The following is a 26,097-nucleotide window of genomic DNA, read 5'->3' on the forward strand; positions in this document are numbered from 1 at the left end:
GAGCAGACGAAAACTGATAATTTGAGAAGGGTAGGTAGCCTACACCTTTTCAGTCAAGGTACATTTGTTTTGTTTTGCATTTATAATTGAAGAGAAAAAAAAGAAATGAATTATTTATGCTTAAACATATGTGTATATAATATTGTTTATTGATGTGCGAAATAAACTCACAAAACTAAACTGAACTAAACTCTTGGTGTCTGTATCGCGCACACACACCTGCTCCCTGGGCGAGGCCGAGCCGACGCGCAGCACCGTCTCCAGCCGAGCGTCCGTGCTGAGCGGGCTGCTCGACTCCCTGTGCAGCTCCGAGGGCTCGGCCGCTCCTGCAGTCCTGATGACGGGGATGGTGGCCTGACCACCCGTCTGAAGCACGCTGCTTCTGGACCCTTGGCTCTCGCTGCTGTCCTCCTCGTCTTCCTCTTCTTCTTCTTCTTCGTCCTCGTCCTCCTCTTTGGGTGTGATCCCGGCGCCGTGCTCCACCTCGGCGTCCGTGTACGTGCTGCTCTGCAGGCTGTTGTCTGAGCGGTAGCTGCCGTCCTCAGCCTCGGTCTGACGGCCGTGGGCCCCCTGGGACAGGTAGTCTCCGCTGGGCTTATGGACGGTGACCAACACGTAGTCCGACTCCTCCACCTCTCCTTTCCTCAGGGAGGTGGTGATGAGGGAACCGGGCATGACGATGGCCTCGTCCTCGGCGCTGTCCAGCATGTGGGTCTCCAGCAGCTCGGAGCAGCGGATGAAGTAGGTGAGGACGTAGAGGAGCCGCTGGACCAGCTCCTGTCTGCGGCCGACCACCACCGTCCTCGACAGCCGCACCGGTGATCCGATGGCCCCGTACAGGTCGCCTGTAGTGACGGAGAGAGAAACGACTCATCAGCTTTATCACTTTAAAGACATTTACTCCAACTTTTATCCACTTTAACAGGTTTATTTCCTGATCATGTAGTATAATCATCAATCTGTGTTGTACTTTAGTTGTTTTATTATTGGAAAAAATTGTCCTTTTAGAACAATATCATAATACATTTGCACATTTTTCCACTCTCAACAAATTTCCTTTTGGGGATTAATAAAGTAATTCTTATGAGATATTTTTCTCTTGCGAGTAATCATTGTTGCAGCTCTGAACTTCCAACACTAGGTGTCACCACTGACTCACTTGTTGAATGTTTCCCATGTCACTTGAGGTGAACATGTGAATTACTCAACATGCTCTTAAAGCATCTGTGCACTTGGGAAATATCATTACATTATATAATCACTGCACATCAGCAACTATTCACATATCAGTTAAAAGTTTTTATCGAAATTTCTACCGATTTCCACAAATGCAATATGTTCCGCTGCAAAAAAACAACAACATGACGATCCCACTTTTCATTAACCAGGGACACAAGAGAACATTCAATATCGCAGTTGAGAATAAAATTATATCCAATTTCCACAGTGTTGTTGCATCTTATTTGGAAAACTGCACATTTATTACACACAAGCTAAATCTGTACTGTATGTTCATGTTATATATTTTTAAAGGGAGCGACATCACATCTACTGTATGTGGAGTCTGACGGATACAGACTGACGACTTCACAGACACATGTGGAGAAAGAAGTCGAGTCCTAACTCGTCGTCATGCTGTAATGATTAACAAAGGCAGGTCAGGATGTGTTCCAGCTTCAGCTGAGATCAAGACCAAACACAGGTGTTATGTTTCACTCCCCTTGCAGCCAGGTGCTTGGAGAGAACACACCCCCCCCACCCTGTGTGTGTGTGTGTGTGTGTGTCTATGTTTTCATGTGACTCTCACCTAGCTGAGCCCACAGTGGGTTGTAGGGATGTGTCTTTGCCAGCATGTCGACGCTCTGGGAGGAGTGTTTCTCGAGGAAGATCTTGATTGGAGGCTGCCCGTTGGGCATGACGGTGGGGACCCAGGCCAGATGATTGGTCAGGACGGCCGTCAGTAAGGCGGGGAGGAATCTGGAAACGTCACACACACACACAAACACAGCTTGGTCAGCAGAGACGCCAAAAATTAACTGGTTGAAATCTATTAGAAATAATTTCCCAGTTTCTCTCCGACCTTATTTAGTCAGGTCACATGTTGTCGTACACAGAAAACTTTGATCAGACCTTTCCTTGATGACCTGGACGCCAAATACACTAATCCATTGTTCGCTACACACACACACACACACACATGAATGATACACACGTACACACACATGCTGTATTGGCATGACTCACTTCCCTCTCCCGACCACAAGTGTCTACTTCCTTTCCTGTCTCATGACTCAACACTGTCACAGCAGTCAAGTTCAATCACGTGCTAGAAAACACAGTTGTGGCCGCGGCAACACATCAAAAGCAGCAGTCATGGAAACGCTGATGGGATGCCTCAGGAAAAAAAAAAAAAGGATCATGGACAAAACCCCAGCGGTTGCCAGGGAGATAGATGCGAAGCTTAACTGGAGAAGTAGCTGTAATGATGGTGGTGGTGGTCGTGATGACGGACGGCGGTGGAAACAGTGACTCCACTTCAGCTCAGAAGTGGTTCTGATAGAGAAACACCACTGGTTGCCAAGGCGACGCAGTTTCTATTAATGGTTGACGTGCAGCGAGAGTACATGGATTTTAGAGAACAAGAGGTTGTTTTTGTTTTTTCTCCAGATAGTAGACAGAGCTGTGGTTTCTCAAGATGAATTTCCACCATCTTCCATCCTTTTTAGTTTTTTTTTGTTTGCTTGTTTTTTGAATTATTTGTTGCTCGTGCCAGAACAAACACAGCTCACCATCAGGTCATTATTTATCAAGCGAAATGAACCAAACTTCTCAAATACTCTAATTTCCAGCTTTGCCGTTTCACACTTGGATTTTGCAGGAATTTAAGCAAGATCACTTGATTTCTTTTGCAGATTTCAGTCGATCATTGTCTATTTGCTCTTACACAGAAGAAACTGAACAAACCAATGATAAAAAAAAAAATGCAACTGCAAATGTAATATATTTTGTGACGCCTGCCTTCAGCTTTTCTGTCTGAGCCTGTATCAGTCACATACTAACTAAACAGCTCATCAGTTATTAAAAAAATAAATGCATGCATATAGTGGATGCTCCCAACAGGAGGAGCAAACGTTCAGGTTTAATCTCTACTTGTCTCAATGAGTAATCAGGATCAGAAAACATACAAATCTTTTTAAAAACGTGTGGACGATTACTGCTCGATGCCAGGCAACAATCCACTTCACTGTTCTGAGTGCTACTTAAACTGGGAGCCATGTTCAATAAAGGCCTTGCTACCAATTCATATATGTACAGCAGCAGTTTGACATGGCTTTGTAACGGCAACAATACGCATTTAGAGACTGGCAGGGAGCTCCTCATTCACAGCTCCCTCTGAGGCCGACTGTGTGAGTGTAAGAAAGGCAGAGACAGTCCAGAGAGAGTGTGTGTGTGGGAGAGAAAAATGAATAGTGTGTGTGTGTGAATCTGCATGTGTTTCTCTGTTCTTAAGCCTGTTCAGGAAGTACAAGCCAAGAAAAGAGCTGGAAAGACTATTGATATGTTTCATTTCGTAAACTTGCATGTTGTTCCCCTCTTTGCATCTGTGAGCTTGCATGAGTCCTGCATATTTGATATAATATATGAAAATGCATTTTCATACAGTTCCCATAAACACCAGGGTACAAGGCAACCTTTCAGGCTGTTGCATCACTTTTTAGAAATTCTTGAAATTTCACTCAACTGGTTCTTGGAGGCCTGCTCCATCAGCAGGGAGAGTTCCCTCATGAATTGACCGCAGAGCTGGTTCTTCTCTGACGCCCCAGACATCATGGTCAACCAGACGGGCTCGGCCACCCGGGGCATCGTGTAGAGGTCACAGATGGTCATCCTGGAGACGAGGTACGGCAGAAGGGGTGGGAGGGATGAAAGAAGGAGAGGGTATGGAAAGAAAGAGAGAGAGAGAGCAAGAGCGAATGAAAGGGAAGGAGAGGGGAAAAAGGGAGAAAACAGACAGAGACAGAACAGGAGCGTTATTGTCTTTCGGGGTAAACAAAAGAGATCTCAGTTCACAGAGCTTTGCTGTCTGCACTGAGGCCATGGGAGACCCTGGGTGTGTGTGTGTGTGTCACTGACAGTCCGACGAACTTGTGCACACACTCACACACACACACACAACCTTGTCTCTTGTACTGTGTGTGTGTGTGTGTGTATAACTATCTGTATGTGCCTCGGCTTGGGCATTTGTCCATTGAGAAGGACTGGAGTTTCCATGGAACGTGGGGCCTGTTGGTGAGCATGTCTCGGCCGGGGGCCAAGCTTTGACACAGGGGCAGAGGGGAATCTCTGCAGCCTGAGGAATGTGGAGAATCAGGCGTTTTTTCGAGTCCGAGGCTGAAATATGGACTGCAGCTTTTTGTATCCACTCGCTCTCGTTCCTTTGACTTGAATCGATATCACAACTGCGATCTTTCTGCAAAGGGGATGTGATGCAACAGCCAACAGCCAGAGCCAGACCGACTTTTAAAAGTAATGTAAGCAACCACAATCGTCTCAGGTGATCTGTCACAAGACTTCAGGTGCAGATGCTACTGATAAGAAACAAAAAACTCTGCTGTTTCCCAGGACTAATAAGTCCTGCTGCCTGGAACCTGCAGTGAGATCACAAGCTGTAAACAAGGTTAATCCTGAAGTAAACTTACAGTGTCTTTGACCTATAAAGAACCCAATGACGGGGGGGTTGATGCAGACATGCTGCATGCTGAGTGAAAACAGAGGTGTCACACGGTCAAAGTGTCCATGTTGAAGCACCAACACTCCTGTGATCAGGTCTTTTTTTACTTTGATGCATTTTTCTAAACGGGAACACCATGATGTGCATGTGTCTCTGGGTTCACAAGAAGATTTCAACTCTGTAGAAAAAAGAAGAACTGGTGAATTCAGCTCGATTGCACTACAGTTGTTGCAAGCACTTCTTATTTGACCAGGGCTGTTTAGTGTTGTAACCCCAAACATGTGCTCTCTCCAGATTATCAGTTAGTCGTCTGTTGAAAAGACCGATGCTGAAGGCGCTTTATCGATATTCAGTTTGGTTAAACGTTTACATTTTTAATGACGACCCTACGCCGAACTTTCTCTCAGTCGAAGAAGTTGTGAATCATTCAACGAGAACAAGTGCAAAAGTTCCTGAGAAAATTCCAAGAAACAAAACTTTTTTTACACTGAATGATCATTTCGGCAGTGATTAATCTTTTATAACCTCCGTGGCCATAAACTGGAGTGAAGCCGAGTGGACTCGATGTCACTTGTAACTCAACACATGCAAAACATGTCTCCGAGTGTCTTTACATATTTCTGTCAGCAGGGCAGCAGGGACGATCCGTCATTCGGAAAGCGGCATCAAATGACCTAATAGTGCTTTATTCATTCCTGTGTTATAAACAGGTCGACTGATCCGGGGGGGCCTCGTTAAGTCCCACTTGACCCGGCTGCTGCGGTGTAGATTCGTCGGCCTAAAGCCCACCGGTGGGCAGAGAGGTCTGAGGCCGAGCCAAGCGCTGGATGAGCGGGAGGATCTGGTCTCAGTCTTTCTGCAGCAGCTGTTCAGGTGAACTTTAAAAGAGCGCGCCTGTGATGTGAAATTAAAATGACGCGACAGATTTAACTTACGTCAGTGTGTGGAGAGGGGGGGAACCCGAATTTGAACATTCCCAACCTCAACTCTGCCATGTGTTGTGTTTTCATATGCTAATTTAAACAGTGTAGAGAGGGCATATGGAGACTTACAGCTGGACAGTTATTTATAGTCAAAGAGCATTGAAGTTTCTGAATGAAAAATGAAGCTTTCACTATGACTTCAGTCTTTTTCGCTTTCAGTTCAATCGATTTTGCGCCACTTTAGACAGAGTTACATTTGAAAATATGTTTAAAACTAAGGTATTCAATGAATATAAAACATTATGATAAAGGGTTAGTATTAGTAAAAATTTAAGATATATGATAAACAAGGATAACCGCATTCATTACAATTAGTAATGTATGTGTGTGTGTATATATGAGTAAGTATTATACATTATGGATATCAACACACGTGTTGTATACAAGATATAATATATAAGGTATATAAATTTGATAAATTGTTAGACTCTTAATATAATCTTATTATATTGTTCTCCGTTTAGTTAAATCAATGTTTAAATCTCATTATCTTGCTCTGTTATGCAACTTTCTTTCTTTTAAATAGGGTAGGCAAAGTCAGCTGCAGCTTCTGCTTACACCTTTTCAACCCTACTTGACATAGTAATCCAGATTGTATGTACATTACTGTATGTTCTGTTGAATGGACCGAAGTAAAAAAAAAAAAAAAAACTACTACTGACTAAAAGTTGGGCACGAATTCTCCCACAAATGCTGCAGGTTGCAGCTCTTTGGTGAGTGCATCTAAAAAACAACAATGTGCATTCTGTCATGAATGTGCGGTAAAGTGGGAATTAGACATCCCCCCTGATGTGTTAAGTGTTTCTCCTTCGCCGCCCCCCCTGGCTGCTGTGCTCTTGTAGCTGCAAACCTTCACATCACCCCAGTAAGGGCTGGTGTGACTTTTATGTACACATGCCTCTGCCAAAAGGTGCAGCTTATCTTTGCCAGCACGCATGGGTCCGTGTGCGTGCCTGCCCTCCACCTACGTCAAAGCAGCTTCATCATTAGGGCGAAGGCATTTCTTCCAGTTTCCTTCTTGAAATGTTCCATGAAGTCAAAACTCCCCCTAAATGGCAAAGGTGGCCATGCTTATATTTAGCCGCTGTCTGGAGGTGAGATTTTACAGATATTTTGTTTGTCCCGTGCTATAGCGTTCCTCCTGCCGGCACTCATATATTATTTACTATTCTGGTGCTTGGTGGTCAGTGCCGGAGCCTGATAGGGTTGCCACTCAGGAGGCTTGGGTTGCTGTGGCCGGCTGCCAACAGGCATATGACTGCAGCAATGAGGGGGAGCTCAGACAGGGAACTGCCTGCCAGTGTGTGAGTGGCAAGTGAAAGTAATGGTGGAGACAGGCATGTATGCGCACACACACACACACAAATTAAATAAGTTTGTGTGTCGAGTGTGTGAGAACTAAATAGTTCTGCAGAACTGACACACCGACTGACGCTGACACACACAACCACACTCAACCACACACACACGCTGTGTCGAGTTCAGTTTTAACCGTTATCTCCTTAAACTCAGTGAGCTTCCCTAAACACAACCAAAAGCCCTAAAGCAAGACTTCCCAGCATGCACTGCAGTCACAATGCAACAGTTTGCTCAAGACAGGTAAGGAACAAATTGTTCCTCTTTTTTTTTTTTTTTTTTTACCCAACACATTTCAACATCTCCACCTTGCAGCTTATCAATTATTTTTACATTCTCACTTTGAACATTATGAGGAAGCGCAGAGACTGTTCGCATCTCGCCATCCTGACACGTCAGCCAATTAATTATTGATCGCTACGACACCTCAGCACACTGGCTTCAGTATCTAGAGCAGAAATGGAGAATCCCCTCAGCTCACCTGCAACTTTCAGAGCCAATAAATTCACCTTGTTACACAGAAACCCAGATGCTCACTGATTATTATCTTGTAGCCTTGAACGAGAAACGAGAAACATGTGATCCGGTCGTTTTGAGGTTGCGAGGCGCTTCTTTTGTGAACAGAAGCCGCAGAGGTCGACGATTCTCAGATGTTACGAGTTGATAAATCCTGACAACACCCTCGCTTGACAAAGTACACTTGGAATGAAAGGCATGTGTGAAACTCCTCTCAGGTCATTAAAGCTGTGCCCTGATGATATTAGTGCCATTACATAAGTAACACAGGAGAAGTCTGAGCACCTGGTGACCTATTTAAAGCAACATTTACGACTACTGTTTGAGAATAAGCCCTGTTGTGTGTAAATGGGAAACGTGTACTTTAAATATTTGTTTCACATACACTAATATGTAAAAATATATCCAAATATGATGTGGAAGGTGTGACACTAGCCTAGTTTTTGTCCTTCATTCCCCAGTACAGGTTAAATCACACCTGTCCCGACGCCATCAAGGAACAAAACCGTCAACAGTTTTTTCAGCGTCTCATGATCTGCGGCGACGACTCATAACTACACAATGAATGGTGCACGTCGCTGCAGAGTCGCGGTCTTGTGTCAGGTTACATGCCAGATATATTTCTATTAAGTGTAGCGTCTGTTTCCTGGAGACAGATTTTTAAATGTCACATTTTTTCCAGAGCTTTCCATAATGTGGAGACCTCGCTGTGTACCCAGGGAGAGAATGAGCACGTAAGAAAGTGAAATGAAACCCTAGATGTTCTCTAGTGCCAGTGACGTTTTTGTTCAAGAGCCAGAGAACGTTCTTATAAACTGATTGTGTTTTGTGGTATGTAAGTAGTATTAAAAGTTCAAAAATAGATTATGCAATTAATACAAAAGTATTGTATGTGTCACAGTGAGTCAACGCAAGATGTTTCCCAACCTGAACTCGTTGAGCCCGTCCACCATTCGGCTGTAGGCCAGGGCCCTCTGGCTGGCATCAGCTGACCGCCGACTCATCTTCATGGCCTTGAGAGTGACACAACACACACACATACACACACACGCATTGAGATATTTGGCACAGAAGCTGACAAACAAAGTTAGAGGAAAGGTGGAGTCGGGAATTTGTGAAGGAGAAGACACGGTGGGGGGTGGGCGAGGGTGAACGTGGAAGTAATCCAGAGCTGCGACGGTGCCAACTACAGACACCAGTAAACAAAACCACAGATATAAATATCTGCTAAATAGATTTCTCTGACATGTCTCTCTCATCCCCACGAACCTCAATTAAAATACTCATTTGCGAGTCGGTAAAGCATTCATCTTGACGTCAGCAAAGGAAACAGGGAGTGTGACATGCAGCGATAACCTATAATTGCAGGCATTCACCTGTTCGATGGCGCTCTTGAGTTTGTTCATGTGGCTTTCGAAGAGAGGGAAGTGGGAGAAGAAGAAATCCTGGAAGCGGCTGTTCTCCTCGGGATTGGTGGACAGCATGAAGATGACCCCGATGGCGATCTTCTTCTTGCGGGCCACGCCGAGGCTCGGCCCCCCGCTCTCGTCAGACATGTTGAAGCTCTCCTCCACCGACCTGATGCGGACAGACGCGGCACACAAGGGGTTAAACGTCAGAGCAGAGACACATCTGATACGACGACGTCTGCAGGCTCAAGTGTGTAACTTGTAAACATTCACTTGTCATAGAAATCTTCAGATAACAACCTGTCAGAAGACTGTGCAGTTTAAGATCTGCTTTTGCTCCGTGTCTTTCACTTTTGCTACCACTGATGCATTTTTTTTTTTTTTTTTTTTTGGGATAAACAGCTGAAAAACTTAAACACATGCACGGAGCAAAAGGAAACATGTAAAGAGACTCTTAATCCTGAACTTTTTTTAACTGTTGCAGCTGGTAAACAAGACGCTTTGGTGCTGCTGAACCGGAGCACCTGGGAGATTAGAGCACTCAGAGGCTGACAGCTGCGTTTACAGTGACGGGCCAACACAGCATCCCGTCTGGCCAAAGCACTGGGTGTGTGTGTGAGAGAGAGAGAGAGAGAGAGAAAGAGAGAGAGAGTGTGTGTGTGTGTGTTTGAGCCCAGTTATTAGCACATAACAGCAGCGTGTGTCATTTTCCCAGCTGCCTGTTGGATCCTGAGGAAGTCCTAACAGGATAAACTAAATAGGAGAGAAACATGGAGGGGAATAAATAACTATGTTGTTTTTCTGTCAGTCCGCTAATCAATAAGTGGACCACATCTTATCAGTTAATCAATGAATTAATCGATCTATCAACTATTTTGATTAAGAGGAAATAAAACATATTTAGTTTTTGGTTTTAATACAGTAAACTAAACCTCTTGACAAAAGCAAATTACAGATTATTACATTATTTTTCAAATATTTTTCAGCTAACCACTTGATCGACTAATCAAGAACATGATTGGCAAAGTAATCACTAATAAAAATAATCATTAGCTGAAGCCTTAGTGTGTTTGTGTACTTTCCCGTTTGAGTGTCAGTCAAAAAAACCTTCTCTCTGTGGTCAAAACTTTGTGTAATATGTTTCCTTTTATTTGGACGCTTGTGCAACTTACTGATGTGTCTGTCTAGCAGTCTTGCAGGATCTGCAGGATAATTTGTGTAAAATGTTTTTTGCACAGTTGTGTGTGTGTGTATGTGTGTTTGTGTTTGCAGTTGCGTTTGCCTCACCATCGGGGGAAAACACCGTTCTCCAGACTGGTGGTTTGGCTGCGGAGCCATCGGCGCTGGTAGCTGGACGCACAGCTGCTGGTCAAGGAGGAGCCAGGGGACGGGAAGGGAGTGATCAACAGGCTGCTCAGAGAGGCTGAAGGGATGGAGAGAGAGAGAGAGAGAGAGAGAGAGAAGGAGGGAGAGGGAGAGAAGCAGAGGAGAGATGGGCAGAGAAAAAGAGTTACGGCAGGAATGAGGACAAGGAGAGCAGAAAGGAGCAGGGAACAGATGGAGGGAGTGGTGAGTGACAGAAGAGAAAAAGGACAAGAGTGAGTCAGACAACAAGTGCGGAGGGTTATTCATTGTGAACGACACGACACCTCATACACACACACACGCACACACACACACACACACACTATGACACACAGAGATAGAGGACAATAACTGTTCTTAGTAAGACAAAGAAAACAACTTGAAAAAGGTCAAACAGATACAGCACACAAAACACAAAGAAACACACACACACCTACATACACACATGCATACCCGTCTCACACAGCCTCTAATTACTGGATAGCTTTCATATGAGATCTAATATCAGCTAGTGTGCTAACAGTCACATGCTGCAATCACAGGGTTATTTACAGCCCAGGCTCTGATCAATAGTCACATGAACCATTTAGACAGTGTGTAATCTTCTGTTCGTGTGTGTGTGTACGGAGAGATAAACAGAGATAACTATGCAGAGCGAGTGAATGAGTGTGTGAAAACAAAAACTGTGCTGGGGGGTTGGGGCATTGAGTGGTGGGTGGGGGGGCTGAAGACTTAGCAAGAGATCCATAATAATAAAAGGAGAGGGAGGTGGGGGCGGACGGAGATTGTGTGTTACTGAGGGACATCTACGTGTGTGTGTGTGTGTGTCAGAGTTAGATAAAGAGCTCTACAGCCCAACCGCAAAAGGGCGGTGGGGAGGGGGGGTCTAGGGGGGGTGTACAGAATGGAGATGAGAGGACGAGGCTTGAATTAGAAGCTCATTTAAAAGTAACAGGTTTTTTAAAGCTGCTATATTTAACCAGCAGCATGTGACCCTGGTTGGTTTGAGCAGAAAGCACAATTCCCCTCGTACCAGTCATGCCAGTGGGGCATGGTGGTGTTTGGAGAAAAGGGGGGGGTGGGGGGGTGGGAGGGGTGAGGGGTCAGTTTCCATTGCACAAGGTATTCCAGACACTGCTGGCTGTGGAAAGACTTCCACGCCATCGTCTTCCTCCTCTGCATCATCTCCTGCCTCTTTTAGAGTGAAACACTGAGCGAGCGTCAGCGCAGAGAGAGTTGTTGCTGTCATCGTCTCCTGCGCTGCATCTCACACCTTTCTCATCCCAATCATCCATGAGTGGGTGGTTGCCCCGTGGGTGACTCTTTTGTTAATGAATGGAAAACTGTGGCCGAGTGCATCTGCATGCCACAGGAGTGATGGAAGCAGCAGCTTAAGCACCGGCGGTTAAAGTAACCTGGCGCTTACGTAAATGTTCTTGCTCTTGACCTTGAGCAGCAAAGTCAAAGTGGGTCAACCACTTTCAGACGGGAAGAGCTTGAAAAACTTAACTCGTCAGCTGCGTCACTCGTGTTTGGGCCTGAGCAGCTTCCGAAGTGGGAGCCTACAAGTGTGTGTGTGTGTGTGTGAGGTGAGGAGGACAGGGTGGAACAAACTTCGTGAAGTGTAATAGTCCGTCACAATTTCCTGGCTTACACTTGATCTTCTCTGTTCCCTAAACCTCTTTGATCTTGACAAGAATAAGTGTAAAACCCTGATGTGAAAGCTCAGCCGTGCGACTGAAAGCAGAGTGAGTGAGTGTACAGTAGGTCAATCCAGGCTTTGGCTCCAAGTCTTATTAACCTACCTGATCTGGCGATGCCACTGTCCCTCTCGTCGTACAACCCTCGGCCCGGCATGTCCATGGGGTGACTGTGGCCTGGAGGACGGAGGCAGAAAGGTGTAGAGAGAAACAAAGTGTAAGGATAGAAGGTAGAGAGTGAGGTCAGAGGGAGATAAAGTTCAAGAGATACAGAGAAAGAAAAGAGGGGGAGGAAGAAAACAAAAGAAACAACAACAACAACCAGTGAGAAACAGACCAACATGATGGTAACATGGAGCATCAGGCATGCTGAGGATGCTCTTCTCACCACCACAAGCACAAACAAATATAGTAAAAAAGGAAAATGTTTCTGAACACTATAAATACTCAGCGTCACATCTACAGCTCCACAAAAACCAAAGGGCTTCTTTTGTTGCCGAGTTCATATAGTACAAATAAGGTTTGAAATTGTTGTTTAGTAAAATTAAAACAACACAACGCCTACTAGATGTGTGGTCGGCATAATAAAGGCCTCAAAAGCGCGAGCAGCTGCTGCGGGACTAATTTCCTCTGTGAAACGTCTGTTAACTGATTGATTCACAGGTCGTTCTGCGACAGGAAATGTCACAAGAAATAAACAAATGATGCAAAACACCACTCTGCCTGCTGTAACAGGCTGCCGCTCACTGTCACTACCTCTACAGAGACTTGTGTGTGATTGCACTTGTGTTTTGTTTTTTTTGGAACGATGCAGCGGAGCGTGGACGTCGTCACTGAGCCGGCGTGATTGTTCTCAAATGTCCCGCTCGTCAACACTTTGGGTAAAAAAAAAAAAAAATGGGAGAAATGTCAATGATTCTCACAGCGGAGGTGTGAAAGCCACAAACGCAGCATTTGATTGTGCTGCTGAAAGCGTAGTTCGGTTCAAGATGATTAATGAGCAAGTCAACATGACTTTTTTGGCAAAGCTGTCGGGGTGTTTGTGTATGTGTGTGTGTGTGTGTGTGTGTGTGCACTCCTGTGGCGCATTGTTGCTTTACGACCGAACCGACATTGTGTAAATGACGGAGCTACGTGCCATGCCAACCTAAGGGTGCCCTAAACAGAACTGCGGGTGGACAGCATGGAGCAAGGGACAAGGGTCTTTTTATAAGTCTCACCACCAACTTTACAACAGCAAGGGCAGATGTTTCACCCCCAGTGAAAGGGAGGGAAGAATAACCACTGAATACCTCTGGCCAAGGAGCTCCCTGATCAGCAACATGGACTTAATCTACTGCTGCACTCAAATTTAGAGTGTAAGTGAAAATAAAGCTGTGCGTTGCATTTACTATCCAAACTAAATCGACAAAGAGGGGCAAACTGAATCCTGAATCTGAAGCTGATCAAAGAGCTCGTTAGGAGAGAATTCAGTCAGTTTCTTCACAGTGATGATACATGGGCAAGTTTCTTTTAAAATAATATCACCTGCAGACGCTGATAATAATAATACAGGTCCCTAATTTCACTGGCAAAGGGGAAAAGATGAGGCGAGTGTATGATGCACATTTTAGGAAGTGAGATTGTGACTGAATCGAAATTGGTTCAAATACCTGAACAGGTGAGTTCAGAAGGGAAGTAAATTACTTCTTTCTTTTCATTAAACAAGCTTCCCTTCGATAACACCAGTTAGATTTAGAGCTGCTCACTGGCCTAATACCTGAAATGTAACTGTATGAATGATGTGGGGGAGGAGGATGCTCCGTGCACGCCGAGGCAATTCTCACTGGATCATTACAGGTTTATAAGAACCAACACAAATAAAGTTTAAACCACATAAATCCATTAAATAACACATTGGTGTTCAGGTTTTGCCCAAGTATCACAGACACTGTCAAAGACAACAAGTTAGTGAAAGTATGAGAGTGAGGAAAAAGGAACTGCAAAAAAAACAGAACTAGAACTACAGCCACCAACACCAGTGAAGTGAGCACCCATGCACCTTATCACGTGTGTAATACACCTCCAGACCTGGGTCAGACAGTACTGGCAGATATAACTAATGATCGGCTCGAGGTCGTCTTAATTAACACATTTTAAAAAGCAATAGAAAATGTAAATGGAAAAGTGAAAAGTAAAGTGGAATAAACTATGTTTTCACAGTTATCTTGTGTAAAAAATCATCAAGGGGGGACATTATACCAAACATTATTTCTATTTCTGCAGCTTCTATCTGACCCAGGTTATTTGCAGACGTGCTGTGACATTACATGCTGTGACTACAGCTACCGCGTCAAGTGCAGAAAGTCACCACACAGGCATGCAGCCGCTGAGAGACGAGGCCTGCACAGCCCACTAACTGTCGTAGCAGCAGCAGCAGCAACAACAGCAACTACAGCCTACTACACACATGCATGCAACTGGCACGTCAGTCATGGCCAGTTTTTTTTAAGCGCCAACCTGAAAAGAAAGATGCGCTCTTGATGAGGCGCAGAGGGCCCTGTTCAGAGAAGGCCCGGCGAGGGCTGCACAGCTGAGAAAATCCTGCGCGGCACAAACAACAAAAACATGGAAGAGAAGAAAGGAAGAGGGCAAAAAGACAAAAAGAAAATAAAACATGAACCACGGTTAGCGAGTATGAGTAAGGAGGAAAACTAGCAACCTCCTGTCGACCAGCCATCTTGTTACAACTGAGCTGCAGGAGCTTTTAATGCCCATCATCTGGTTGGTTGGTTGGTTGGTCGATCAGACAGAGGAACAGAGAGGCTGGTATCGCTCACAGAAAACACAGATAACTACAGTAATAACAATTTATAACAAATTAACTGTGATGGGCTCAACATCTCTGATGTGTTTCTATCTTTTCTGTGAGGATGACAGAGAAAATGCACAAAAAAGGACAGAACATGGCAACAGTCGTTTACATTCATCTCTCTAGTAGTAAGGAAGAGCTGCTGGCGGTCTTTCTAGTCTGGTTCGTCTTCACACAGGAATGTTACAAGGTAGGAAAAGAGAAAAACAAAATCTGCTGCTTCCTCACAGGTCGACAAACAAACTCATTTCAACTGTGACATAAGGCAAAATTCAAATCGCACTGTGTAAATAGCAATAATGTCTCATAGTCAAGTTTTTCCTCTATTACTTTTTTGTGTTATTCTCAAAAGGTAGACATTAACACTACAGTCATTGGTGGCTAAATCTGTGGTATGGTACTGGGTTGCTATGGTTACCTATGTTCCCCAGGGGCCCTGTGTTTTGATCAGGCTTCAGGGTGTTGCTGTCCTGTCCAATGAACTCCAGGCTGTCCTGTAACCTGAATAAATCAGAAAAAAAACACTGATGAGTTAGTTAATGTGGATGATTTAACTACAACATACGGTGTACGTATATATATATACACACATGTGACTGAATCTGTGGCTGATATAAACATGGGGGGATTTACGGCAATGGAAAGAGAAAGATGAGATGACTGTATATGCATGTGCTGATTTATGGGACAAGCTGCTGTAGGAATCCAGCAGCAAAGTGTGTATGTGTATGTGTGTGTGTGTGTGTGCTTACGTGTTGAGGCTGCCGTACACACTGCCTCCAGTCCTGGCGGTGAAGACCTTACTCAGCATCAGCTGAGGTGGCGATCTGATATGATGATAGAGCAGGGACAAAGATCATCAGCACGTGTGCTCGGTTCATCATCTGTGTGTCTTATTTGTCCCTTCTGCTAACACATCAGTTCATGACTTCTTCTTTCCGCTTGTTTATCCGTTTTTCCTTACAGTCAGTAGGAATTGAAAGTAGCACCCGATACTAAAAGTTGTGCAAAATGTCAAAATCTAATATGAAAAGCTCCATAACAGATACTAAATCTCCGGACTAAATGGAAAAAAAAGCTCCAGGTCAGAGGTGTGTTTATGTTTATACATCATGTGATTCTTGGCTCCCTGTTCTTCTTACCTGATCTGGTGGATTTTTAGCGTAGAGCCTTTGTAGCTCATGGCCACTGAGCCGAACATCATCTCCCCCAACATCACCACGTCAGACGAACACCTCGAACCCTGGAGAGGAGATGTATCATTAGCCTTAAAGAGGAAAACACAGACAGGGTGATTTCCGTCTGAACATGTCGACATGTACATGCAGGTTTGCAAATGTCTCGTCTGTGCTTATGTGTGAGGCCTGTGTGAGGAATTTTTTGAATTTGTGCATGTTTCTTTTTGTGCTTACCTGGAAGCGGAGACCCTGCTCCTTGGTTTCCTTGGTTTCCGAAGCGCAGGAGGAGGAGCTGTCCAGGGAACTGCTGCTGCCCCCTGTAGGTCGGAGCTGGCAGCATTTCCCGAACATCTTGACCTGGCCCTCGGTGCTCTGTGGGACGAAGAAAAAGAAAACACAATATGAACACAGACTCATTTAACTTCACAAGTGGGTCATAGAAATGTATTGTTGACAAAGAAAGTACATTCAGCTGCAATGGATCAACTTTGCTTCTTGGTTGGTATTGTATTGGCCCCTAACCCTTGTAAAACATAACATTACATAATATAACATAAACAAAACAATACAGTAACAATGTGTAAGAAATGATACAACTATTTTGTGCACATTGACAAGATATCATGAACACAGATATATACAGCCCATTTATGTGGAAACAACACACACGTGGCCTGCTGATAGAAACATTTTCTGTCTAATTTCACCCTGATGCTAAAAAAAAACAAAAACATCATGTGTCTTTATAAAGTAAAAACAAAAACTTAGGGAAACTGTTCAAGTTTAAAAACCATGAAAACCTCATCCAGAAAACATTTGTGGCAAACTAAAATGTGAGCTCAATCAGCCTCCTGTGTCATGTGTCTTCTTAACTCTGCAGCCTATTGAGGAGGAATGCCTTTGGGAGGAGGGGGAGGGTGTGAGTGTTGTGTGCTGTGTGCTGTTTAGCAGGGCTCTGGTAATGTCTCACTTGAAGCCACAGCTGATAAAAACGTTAGGAGAAAAGAAAACAGAGAGAGAAAGAGAAAGAGAGAGCGAGAGAGAGAGGGGAGGTAAAGAACAAGAGAGGGAGATGAGGAGGGATAGAAAACAGGAAGCAAGGAAGGAAGAAACATCATTATTGTTTCTTTATCTGCTTTTCTTATAAATATGAAAAAAAAGTGTGTGCAACTCGTGCGTTTTCTGCTCTCTCTTTTTCTAAACGCGCACAGACGTTAATGCAACGATTCAGATTCTGAGCGAGCGAATGTGTGTGTGTGTGTGTAGATGGGTGTGTGTCCGCTGCAGTGCAGTGTGAAGTATGTGTACAGAGGCCAGCAGCATGTGACTGCCAGTCATATGACTCTTTCGGGAACTCGTGAGCGAGCAGCACTGCAATCATTGCCTCCCTCCCCCTCCCCCTCCCCCTCTCTCCCTCCCTCTCCCTGTTTCTCTCTGTCTCTCTCTCTCTCCACCGCTCTAACTTCATTCCTCTCCAATTCCTGCAGCTTTCTTTCTCTCCTTTAGTGCATCTGTTTCTTTCCTCTCCTTGACTTGTTTATGCTCTTGATCGCTAAGAAATGAATTTTGAATTCCTGAGTTGACAAAAAAAAAAAAAAAAGATAAACAAACACAGTAAAAAAAAAAGGAGAGCCATCATGTGATAGGAGTCACACAGAGGCTGGCAAAACACTAACGCTGCAGAATGCACCAAAAAATATTGACATCCATGATCCTGGGGAAAACACAAACACATGCACTCTCACTCTCGCTGTCACACACACTCACACACACACACACACACACACTTATTTCAATTCTATATCTGGCACCGGTCCGATCCAAAAGTAGGACTGAGGTAAATCCACATGTCAGAGTGGAGAAAGTTAAGCAAACAGTTCATCCTGCATCCAATGTCAGGTTCACACAGGGCAGATCAGCAGTGGGACTGAATGACAGACAGGTAAAGAAGATAAAGAAGGTAAAGTAAGAAAGAAAGGCAGAGAGAGGTTTATGAAAGATGACAGAGATAAAGAGTTAGAGGTTAGAGGTTAGGGAGGGAAAAGAAAGACATGAGAGACAACAGGAAGGAGAGATCAGATTTTTGGGGTGGATACAGAATGAGAGGAAATTTTAGGGAGGGTGAGACCACGCCAGAGATAGACGAAGACAGATGAGAGAGACGGAGAGAGAGAGAGAAAGACAGACAAGCAAGTGACAGGGCTGTCATGTGAGGATGAAAGAATGCTGCTTACACATGGGCTGTCAGCTGAGGCTATTATTATTGGAGATAAGAGCACCAGAACAAACCGGTCAGGGTCAGACAGGAACACAAAGCAGCACTGTGAAAATATTAGGCATGTTGCTCAAAATTTAAAAAGTTCAAAAACAAAAGAAACAAACAGAGGGATGACCGTGTGTCACTACTTGTTGGAAATATCAGCAGGCATGTGGTGTCAGGGAGAGGCCACACACTCACTCACACACACACACTCACAGGGCTGGTAGTCAAAACACATAATTCACATGTTTGATGACTATTGTTGTCCACACCCTGATCAGACTCTATCTCTGCAGTAAAACGGTTTTTTATCAGCATGTGGCTGAAATGGGAGTGTTTACAACTTATGCTGCTGAATAGAAAAACAAAACACACAATTATATTATAAATCAAATGACCTGTTTGATATCTATCTCCAGGACTGCCTTGCCCTGTAAAAAAAAAAAATCATGTGACTTTCTGACACCTGTTGAGTCAAACAGAAACCGCACCTTTTTGTTTTAGAAACTGCAAAAACAAAACTAACAAACAAGACCGGAGATGGTTACCTCATGCAAACCAAAATGAGAGTAACCAAAGTAAAGCTTAATTCATTCACAAAACCAAAACAAACTGTCAAACGATTCATTGTCTTCTTCCATTTGTGGGCAGTAAGGTCTCCTGCAGCAGAAGCAGCAAGATATAAAAGTACAACCTGTGTCCCCTGGCAGTCACATGACTCCTGTGTCTGTCTCCCTGCTCTTATCTCTGCTCATCTATTCTGACCGTCCACAAGCTTTGAAAGTCAAAGTTTCTGCAAGATAAAGGCTTTAAAATGATCCAAACGCTGCTTTAGACCAAACTGTGCAAAAAAAAACTCAAAGACATACACCTGTAATTGTAAAGAAAGACACACTGAATAATAAGGAGAGGAAAGTGAAAATACAGGAAAAGTAAATGTTCTGCAATGTCTTTTCACACTGCATTAAGGAAAGCTTTTGAATATTAAATCAAATATGCAGCTGCTCCACTGATCAGCTGATCTTTCCAATAATAACAAAACCCAGAGCCATTATTTTCATTGCTGTCTACAAAAACAAGGATCGACTTCCAAATGTCTCACACACACACACACAGACACAAAATAGACATGTGACTCACGGTGATGGGGGTTTCCTCAGTGCCCCTCTTTTTGGCATTGGAGTCGAAGAGGACATTTCTGCCGCGCCTCTCACAGTCCTGGTACACTATCAGTCTGATCTGACTGGGCTCCAGCTGGGGAAGTGGCCAGCTAGACGTGGAGAAAGAAGACAGATGTGGGGCAGGAGGGTAGAAAAGGGGGGAGAGAGACAGAGAGAGAGAGAGAATAATGTAATTAGTACAAACAACCTGATAAAGCAGCAGAGATCAGAGTGAACAGGGGGGGAAAGAGGAGGAGAAACGTCATGAGACAGTGAGGTTGTAACTCCAGGAACAAAACAAAACCATGTTGATTCACTGAAAAGACAAACTCTGATGCCAGGAGTCAGCACACCTCAGTTCTCATCTTGCCTGCTGCTGCTGCTGCTACCCAGCATCCATTGCTCCAAACAGGCCCCATGCACCAATGCCTGACCAGCAGGAGGAAACACTTGCAAAGAAAAGTATAGCAGGTTCAAGACATGCATTTTATTAATCTGAGGTCACTTTGTTGGAAAACAAGAGGATTCCTCCCTGAGGTTTGGGAGTGAGCTGCTTCCACAAGTGAGGGAGTTCAGTTCATGCATCTTAAAAACATTTCTCTTTTCATGTGCTCATGGTTGAGCTCTTTTAAAGAACTGTAAATCTTAATCTTGGATTTGCACTGTAAGTTGTTTTAATACAAATCAATATTTCATGCTGCAGTGCAAACTCATATTTTAGTCTAGTTTTTATTTTATTAGGCTATGCTGTACACATTTTTCCTCTCTTTTTCCTGTACTTTCTTTCATTCTTTTTCTTGCTTTTAATTGTATGTTTAATGTTTTTATGTAAAGCACATAGAGTTACCCCTTGAATATAAAAAATGTATAAATAAAGCTGCCTTGTCTTATTTGTCTTATTTGTGAAGTGTAAAAATGGGAGCATGAGATTTGACATTTCTTAAATTTTGACATATGATGCATATTTGAGCAACGTGGCGTTCAACAACAATCCAGCACCCGGATCACCCATATGAGCAGAAAACTGGCAATGAGCGTGAATAAGAGGGATGACGTACTTCCAAGCTTGTATATAAACTCTCTTTAAAGCTGTCATCCCTGCTGGGCCGTGCACACCCAGCAGATCATGCCACGGCTGCCATTCATCCGCTTCATACCTCAATCAGTGGGGAGTTTGCAAAGATATGCCCGCGACAACCTAATACCCACCTACCGCAACAGATTTACAGCGCACCCAGATAAAATATAGTCACTACTGACACTCATCCAGCTGATTTCATCTGTGTATGCCAAGATATTACTTATTCAATTTATTAAATTACAAGTTGAGGGATTATTTTAACTGTGCTCAACATATATTGTCTGTGGCTCCTCCCTGTTTTCATTCACTGTCCCCACTGAGGCTATTTTAATCCACAGTCATATGGTTTCCTTATTTAACTGTACCTTAGATGATCAAAGTTTAAATACCAAATGGTTTTATGGAAGCATTTCCAGAAATAAAACAGATATAAATTTCTCAGTAACTTGCAAATCAAGCTGCACATGCACTCACTGCAACGAACATATATATTTGAGACGTTATTATTAGATTATTAGACTTCAAACGGTTATTGACTTTCGTTGTGGTGCATCCTCTCTGGCAGCAAACACTTTGACAGCAGTTAAGTAACAGCTAAGCCCGTTTTTCACTGGCCGCCCTCAGCTCCATGCCTGTTGCTAAGTAACCTGTGGTTTCACATAGCTGCTCGTCCCATTAAAGCTGCTCATCTCGAGTAATATTGTGAATGAAGTCGGGTGCAAATCTACACCTGCAGTCGCAGAACGACCTGCCGGCGTCACAGGACTCCCCTCTCTGTGAAGTTTGGTGAAACTCAGTCTCCTGGGTGATTTAGTGTGGGGCTATAAAGATGACAGGGGATTGGACCAACAGACAGACGGCTGAGGATTTCTCCCTGGATCTGATGGATAGGCGGTTAAAAAGGCAGATGGACGCATTGCTGGACCTAAATATAGCCTTTTATTGGGGGAAGCAGCAGAGACTAGAGCATCTCCAAACACAGGTCTTAACAGCAAATAGGCTGGATGGATGGAGGGGGTGGAAAAGGAACAGTTAAGTCCACTTTACTTGTCAACAAATAGCTCACACACACACAAGCCCACATTCAAAAAGCCTTTCAATTGTTCCTTAGTGAGCCGCCTTGACCACCGGGCAGGGAATACCTGACTGTGTGTGTGTGTGTGTGTGCGCACCAGAGAAAGAAGGGTCTCTGTGTGTGTACATGCATGTGAGCTACTATTTACAAAACAAGGGTGTCAAAAGTATGACCGCCGTTCTTGGGGGCAAAACGCTTCAGCGAGGGAGCAGCAGCGGTGCAGCAGAGAGTCATGTGCTGCAGCCTTCGTGTTAACTTGTCAAACCAAAGTTATTCAGTCAGAAGAGGCCTCCTTGAGCAAAGGTAGAAATAAATATATTTTTAAAAAACTATCTTTACTGTAATAGGGGTTCATGTGAGCGACAGTGAACCATGAGGCATCTCTTAACATCATGGGCATTGGGCAGCGCTCGGCTCAACTGTCTTGTCGACTTTCCAGAGCTGCTGCTGCTGCTGCCGACCAATATGGACCAAAACCACCATCTGAATTTAAATTAGGTTTAGTGGGCATTGAGCAGAAGGAGCCGCGTTTCACTGCATGCATGCTGCTGCACACTTCCTCCTCCCTGATGCATGTGTGTGTGTTAACAGCTAGGACACACTTGCTTTAAAATCTCTGCTTTCTTTTTCTTTTTTATCAGGCCAAAATGAACGTTTGAAAAATCCATTGCTAAAATTTAAAGTTAAAAGTGTCAGGTCTGCATCTTGCTTGTTAGTTATGTTAGATGTCTTAGTTTACAACAGTTTTGGATGCTCTCACTCTCACTGTTGTTATCCGACATTGAAGATTAGTTTAAAAACAACAGTAGGTTCTTCAACTTTCATTCAATCAGCCTTTAATCTGGACAGTGTGTCTATCGAGGACTCATAACTGCAGACCTGACTGGTATCGCTGACCTCTTCTTAGTGTAATGTAATAACGTGATGACGTGTGATGATGACGTGCACACACACTGAAGTTTATGATTCAGAGTACTGGTGGCTGATTCCTCCTTCTCGGATCAAAGGTTACTGGTATTCAAACCCACAGTCACGACTCTCAGGAACTTTCCATGAAGTGGGGATTTTAAAAACTTAATTTTGACCCAGTTTGAGGTTTTACACTGTGAGTAATGATTATTTTATTACTCTGCTGAATACTCAAAATGATTTACCAAGAATTTGTTTAACCAAAAAGCAGAAGAAGAAAAAAAAAACGCCATCACAAATCTTCCACACCAAAATGACATTTTGACAAATCAAAGATACATCACTGACTGATCACTTAATAAGAAAACAGATCCTCACCTGAGAAGCCTGAACCAGCATATATCTAGCATTCTTGTAATTTCCCAAGAAGAAAGAGAGACTGAGAGACAGTCAAAGTAGTTTCTTCTCGTCCATGAGCCAACTAATCATTGAAGCTCTTTTTCCATTGTTAAGTACTGTCACATGCACACGAGCTGTTCTTCAATGACACATCACACATCACTGACCAGGCTGCGACTGCCTTTTACCCCTTCAGCTATTGATCTAATCACATGAGGCAGATACTTATCAGCTGGTGAACAAATGCACTAGTTTTCTGTTTTTCTTTGTTTTTTCTATGTAATCTGAGCTTTAACTGTATTTAAATGTGCAGAAAATAAAAATATATTCTATGTTACATAGATTTTTCTCCCACCCTGGCTCCCATCCATGGGAAGACCCCACCTCTCACCAGTCTGAGTGCTAAATGGGTGACGTAATGTCGGCCTGGCCCACATAATGAGCTCAAATAACACTGCACGATGGGAATGGGTCGATATTAAGCCTATAGACTCGTGTGTAAGATTACACACCAGGTGGTCTCTTTAGCCGGTCAGTCACATGCCTCTTTGTAACTTGACTACCACCTTTTATGTGTGCTTATTTATAAAACTGGATGCTGCTGTTGCTTCTCGTGTGTTCAGTTTTTTGTGCATTATTGTACAATTGGGTTAAAAAAAAAAAAGAGGTCCTGGAAATAATTTCCTCACTCATTAACTGTGTGCTTCAGGGGCTTAAAACCAGTATACAACTTTAATTGATAAAATCCCATCCGCTCTCTGGCCAAATGTGGGTGAAGCACTTATCAAAATAAGATGTGTTGTTTACAAAACCAGGCCTGAAGGGATCTGACACCAAGCTCACTGCTCCCTTTGTTTGAGACATAACAGAGAGAGAAAAGACAAGAGTGAGAGATGAAGGAATAAGCGAGGGGAGAAGGAATAAGTGCAGGACAGGACAGGAGGCAAGAAGAAGGACGGACGGCAAAGAAAGAAGACAAAGACCTTTTATTGAGCAACAGCAAACAGAGTGAAAAATATTTCCACAAGAACGGGCAAAGAAGAAATAACAGAGAGAATGAACAAAAGCGCAACAGAAAATGCAGCAAATATTGAAAGATGATGGAGAGAGAGAGAGAGAGAGAGAAAGGCAGAATGAAGCACAGAAAAAGGGAGAAAAAGGTCACGTAAACAGAAAAACAAACATCTGACAGGGACAGAAAAGCATCTGAGAGAAAGACAAGGCAGAGTGAGAGAGCGAAGGAGGAAGTGTCCCATCAGTGAGCTTGTGACAGTCACAGCGCTGACAGAGGAGAAAGGGGAGTCATTCATAAAAGCAGCACATGACTTCATGACTGTTACATACTTGTACTGCTTTGACCTCAACTGTCTGAACCAAAAAATGACTCAAAAATCCTCCCACACAAACACACACACACACACACATATACAAATACACACATACACACAGGTATTCATTTTCATGAGCAGTTTGTGGATCTCAAGAGGAAAGTCCCAGCAACAGTTTTATTTTGGTTACATCTCTCACAACAAGCTTGGTCGTTTAAAAAACTACTGCAGAATGATTCACCGCCTCTCTGAACAAAAAAAAAAATCCTTATCACATCTTGACTTCACAGATATGGATAACAGCAAATCTGTTTGAACCAACACTCCACACCCAAACACGTATACATATGCCAGATGACGCTTTTTTTGTTTCCCTATCCGACAACAACAAAAACCACAATCCTCATTATACAACAGCACCTCAAATCACCATCACCACCACCAACACCCATGATGCTAGAAACTACTTCAAACTGCAGCCACAGGTTGGCATTGGCAACGCTGTTAGGAAGCAGACAAAACTTTAAAAAAAAAAGAAAAAAGAAAAGAGAGAAACAACAACATTAACAAACGCTCTCAATCATCCTTCAACAAATAAAACAAACAAACAGCATCATGGCCACTCGGATGCACACAAAGCCTGGATGGTATAAAACCGACTCCTACCTGGGCATCATTGCGAGTTTGCCAGTCTTTCCCCCAGCCCTCTCTCCCTCTCTCTCTATTCCTCTCTCTTCTCCTCTCCTCTCTCAGCCAAAGCAGGGTCTAAGAATAGCGGTGAACTAAATTCACACAACAACATGAGACTGTCAGGTGATTTCAGGAGCACTGTGTGTGCCGGACAGTACAGAGGCAGCAACAGCAGCGAGCCCCCGACCGCCGACTGCCAGAGAGCTCTGTGAAAAGCCACAGAGAGACAGTGGGCATTTGTTTGTGTGTCGTTTTATTCGTCCCGCTCTTTTTTTTTTTTTTGTCCCTCTCTGCCTTCTTCCCCTTCTATCCATCTTTGCTTCTTCGATAAATTTAATAAAAAAAAAAAAAACAAGAACGTATGAATGCACAGCTCATGTTTAAAGAACTAAGACTTGTAAATCAAATCTTCTGGTTTCTCGATTTTTGTGTGAAGAACCGAGACTTCGGTCACAGATTTGACCGAGGTGTCGCCAACCGAGTAAGTTTGTGAACTCTGGTCACTGTGGTTTTCATCGACTGATTAGATTAAATAAATTAGATTACATAAAACGTTATTATTGTTTAGATTAAATTTGTTTTAGGCTAAAAGTGACGACTGCAGCTGCACAAAATATGCCGAACAACACACACAGTTTGACAGCGAACAACAAAAACAGTCACCACAGCAATAAACACCAAAGAACTGGTCGTAATAAATTATATTATCTTCAAATTTGTGAAAATAATTTCAATGTCAAACCTTATGCAGTGATAGCAACAGGATTTACTGTCTGACACATCTTTAAATATCACTTATAAAACATTGAACCATAGATAGATAGATATTTAAATTATTCAAATATAATTAGTTCAAGCTTAATTAAAACTACCTCAATAACATCTCCAGGACTCAAGCCAGCTGCAGGGAGTAATCTGAGGTATCAATATTTCAACAACAATCTAATTTTATCAATAAGTTACCAACTGTAGCTCCTATGTGCTGTAATTGCATTTTATATATGAGGGCTTTAGTGGAAAACCTCTGCACTTTTTGGGATATTTAAAAAGAAACTACTAGTCTTGCAAAACTACGGAGAAAATCTAAAAATTTCATGTGACCGTG

At 43.4% G+C, this 26,097-nt stretch overlaps 1 protein-coding gene across 2 annotated transcripts in view; it reads right to left on the bottom strand.

Moving 5' to 3' along the window:
* fnip1 (folliculin interacting protein 1) overlaps nt 1-26,097 on the bottom strand; it is a 39,177-nt gene that overhangs the window by 4,971 nt on the left and 8,109 nt on the right. The window contains exons 2-14 of one of the 2 annotated variants that reach the window (XM_083987119.1): nt 19,491-19,620; nt 16,325-16,462; nt 16,055-16,155; nt 15,665-15,739; nt 15,331-15,413; nt 14,561-14,644; nt 12,167-12,238; nt 10,284-10,419; nt 8,964-9,165; nt 8,515-8,600; nt 3,743-3,889; nt 1,808-1,977; nt 220-845 (exon numbers count right to left, since the gene is read on the bottom strand). In XM_083987119.1, coding sequence (XP_083843245.1) covers nt 220-845; nt 1,808-1,977; nt 3,743-3,889; nt 8,515-8,600; nt 8,964-9,165; nt 10,284-10,419; nt 12,167-12,238; nt 14,561-14,644; nt 15,331-15,413; nt 15,665-15,739; nt 16,055-16,155; nt 16,325-16,462; nt 19,491-19,620 — 2,050 coding nt within the window. The remainder of the gene's footprint in view (nt 1-219; nt 846-1,807; nt 1,978-3,742; nt 3,890-8,514; nt 8,601-8,963; nt 9,166-10,283; nt 10,420-12,166; nt 12,239-14,560; nt 14,645-15,330; nt 15,414-15,664; nt 15,740-16,054; nt 16,156-16,324; nt 16,463-19,490; nt 19,621-26,097) is intronic. The other variant, XM_083987120.1, reaches the window with a different exon arrangement.

The sequence above is a fragment of the Trachurus trachurus genome (genome assembly GCF_905171665.1).
Source record: "Trachurus trachurus genome assembly, chromosome: 14".
In the NCBI taxonomy this organism is placed as follows: domain Eukaryota; kingdom Metazoa; phylum Chordata; class Actinopteri; order Carangiformes; family Carangidae; genus Trachurus; species Trachurus trachurus.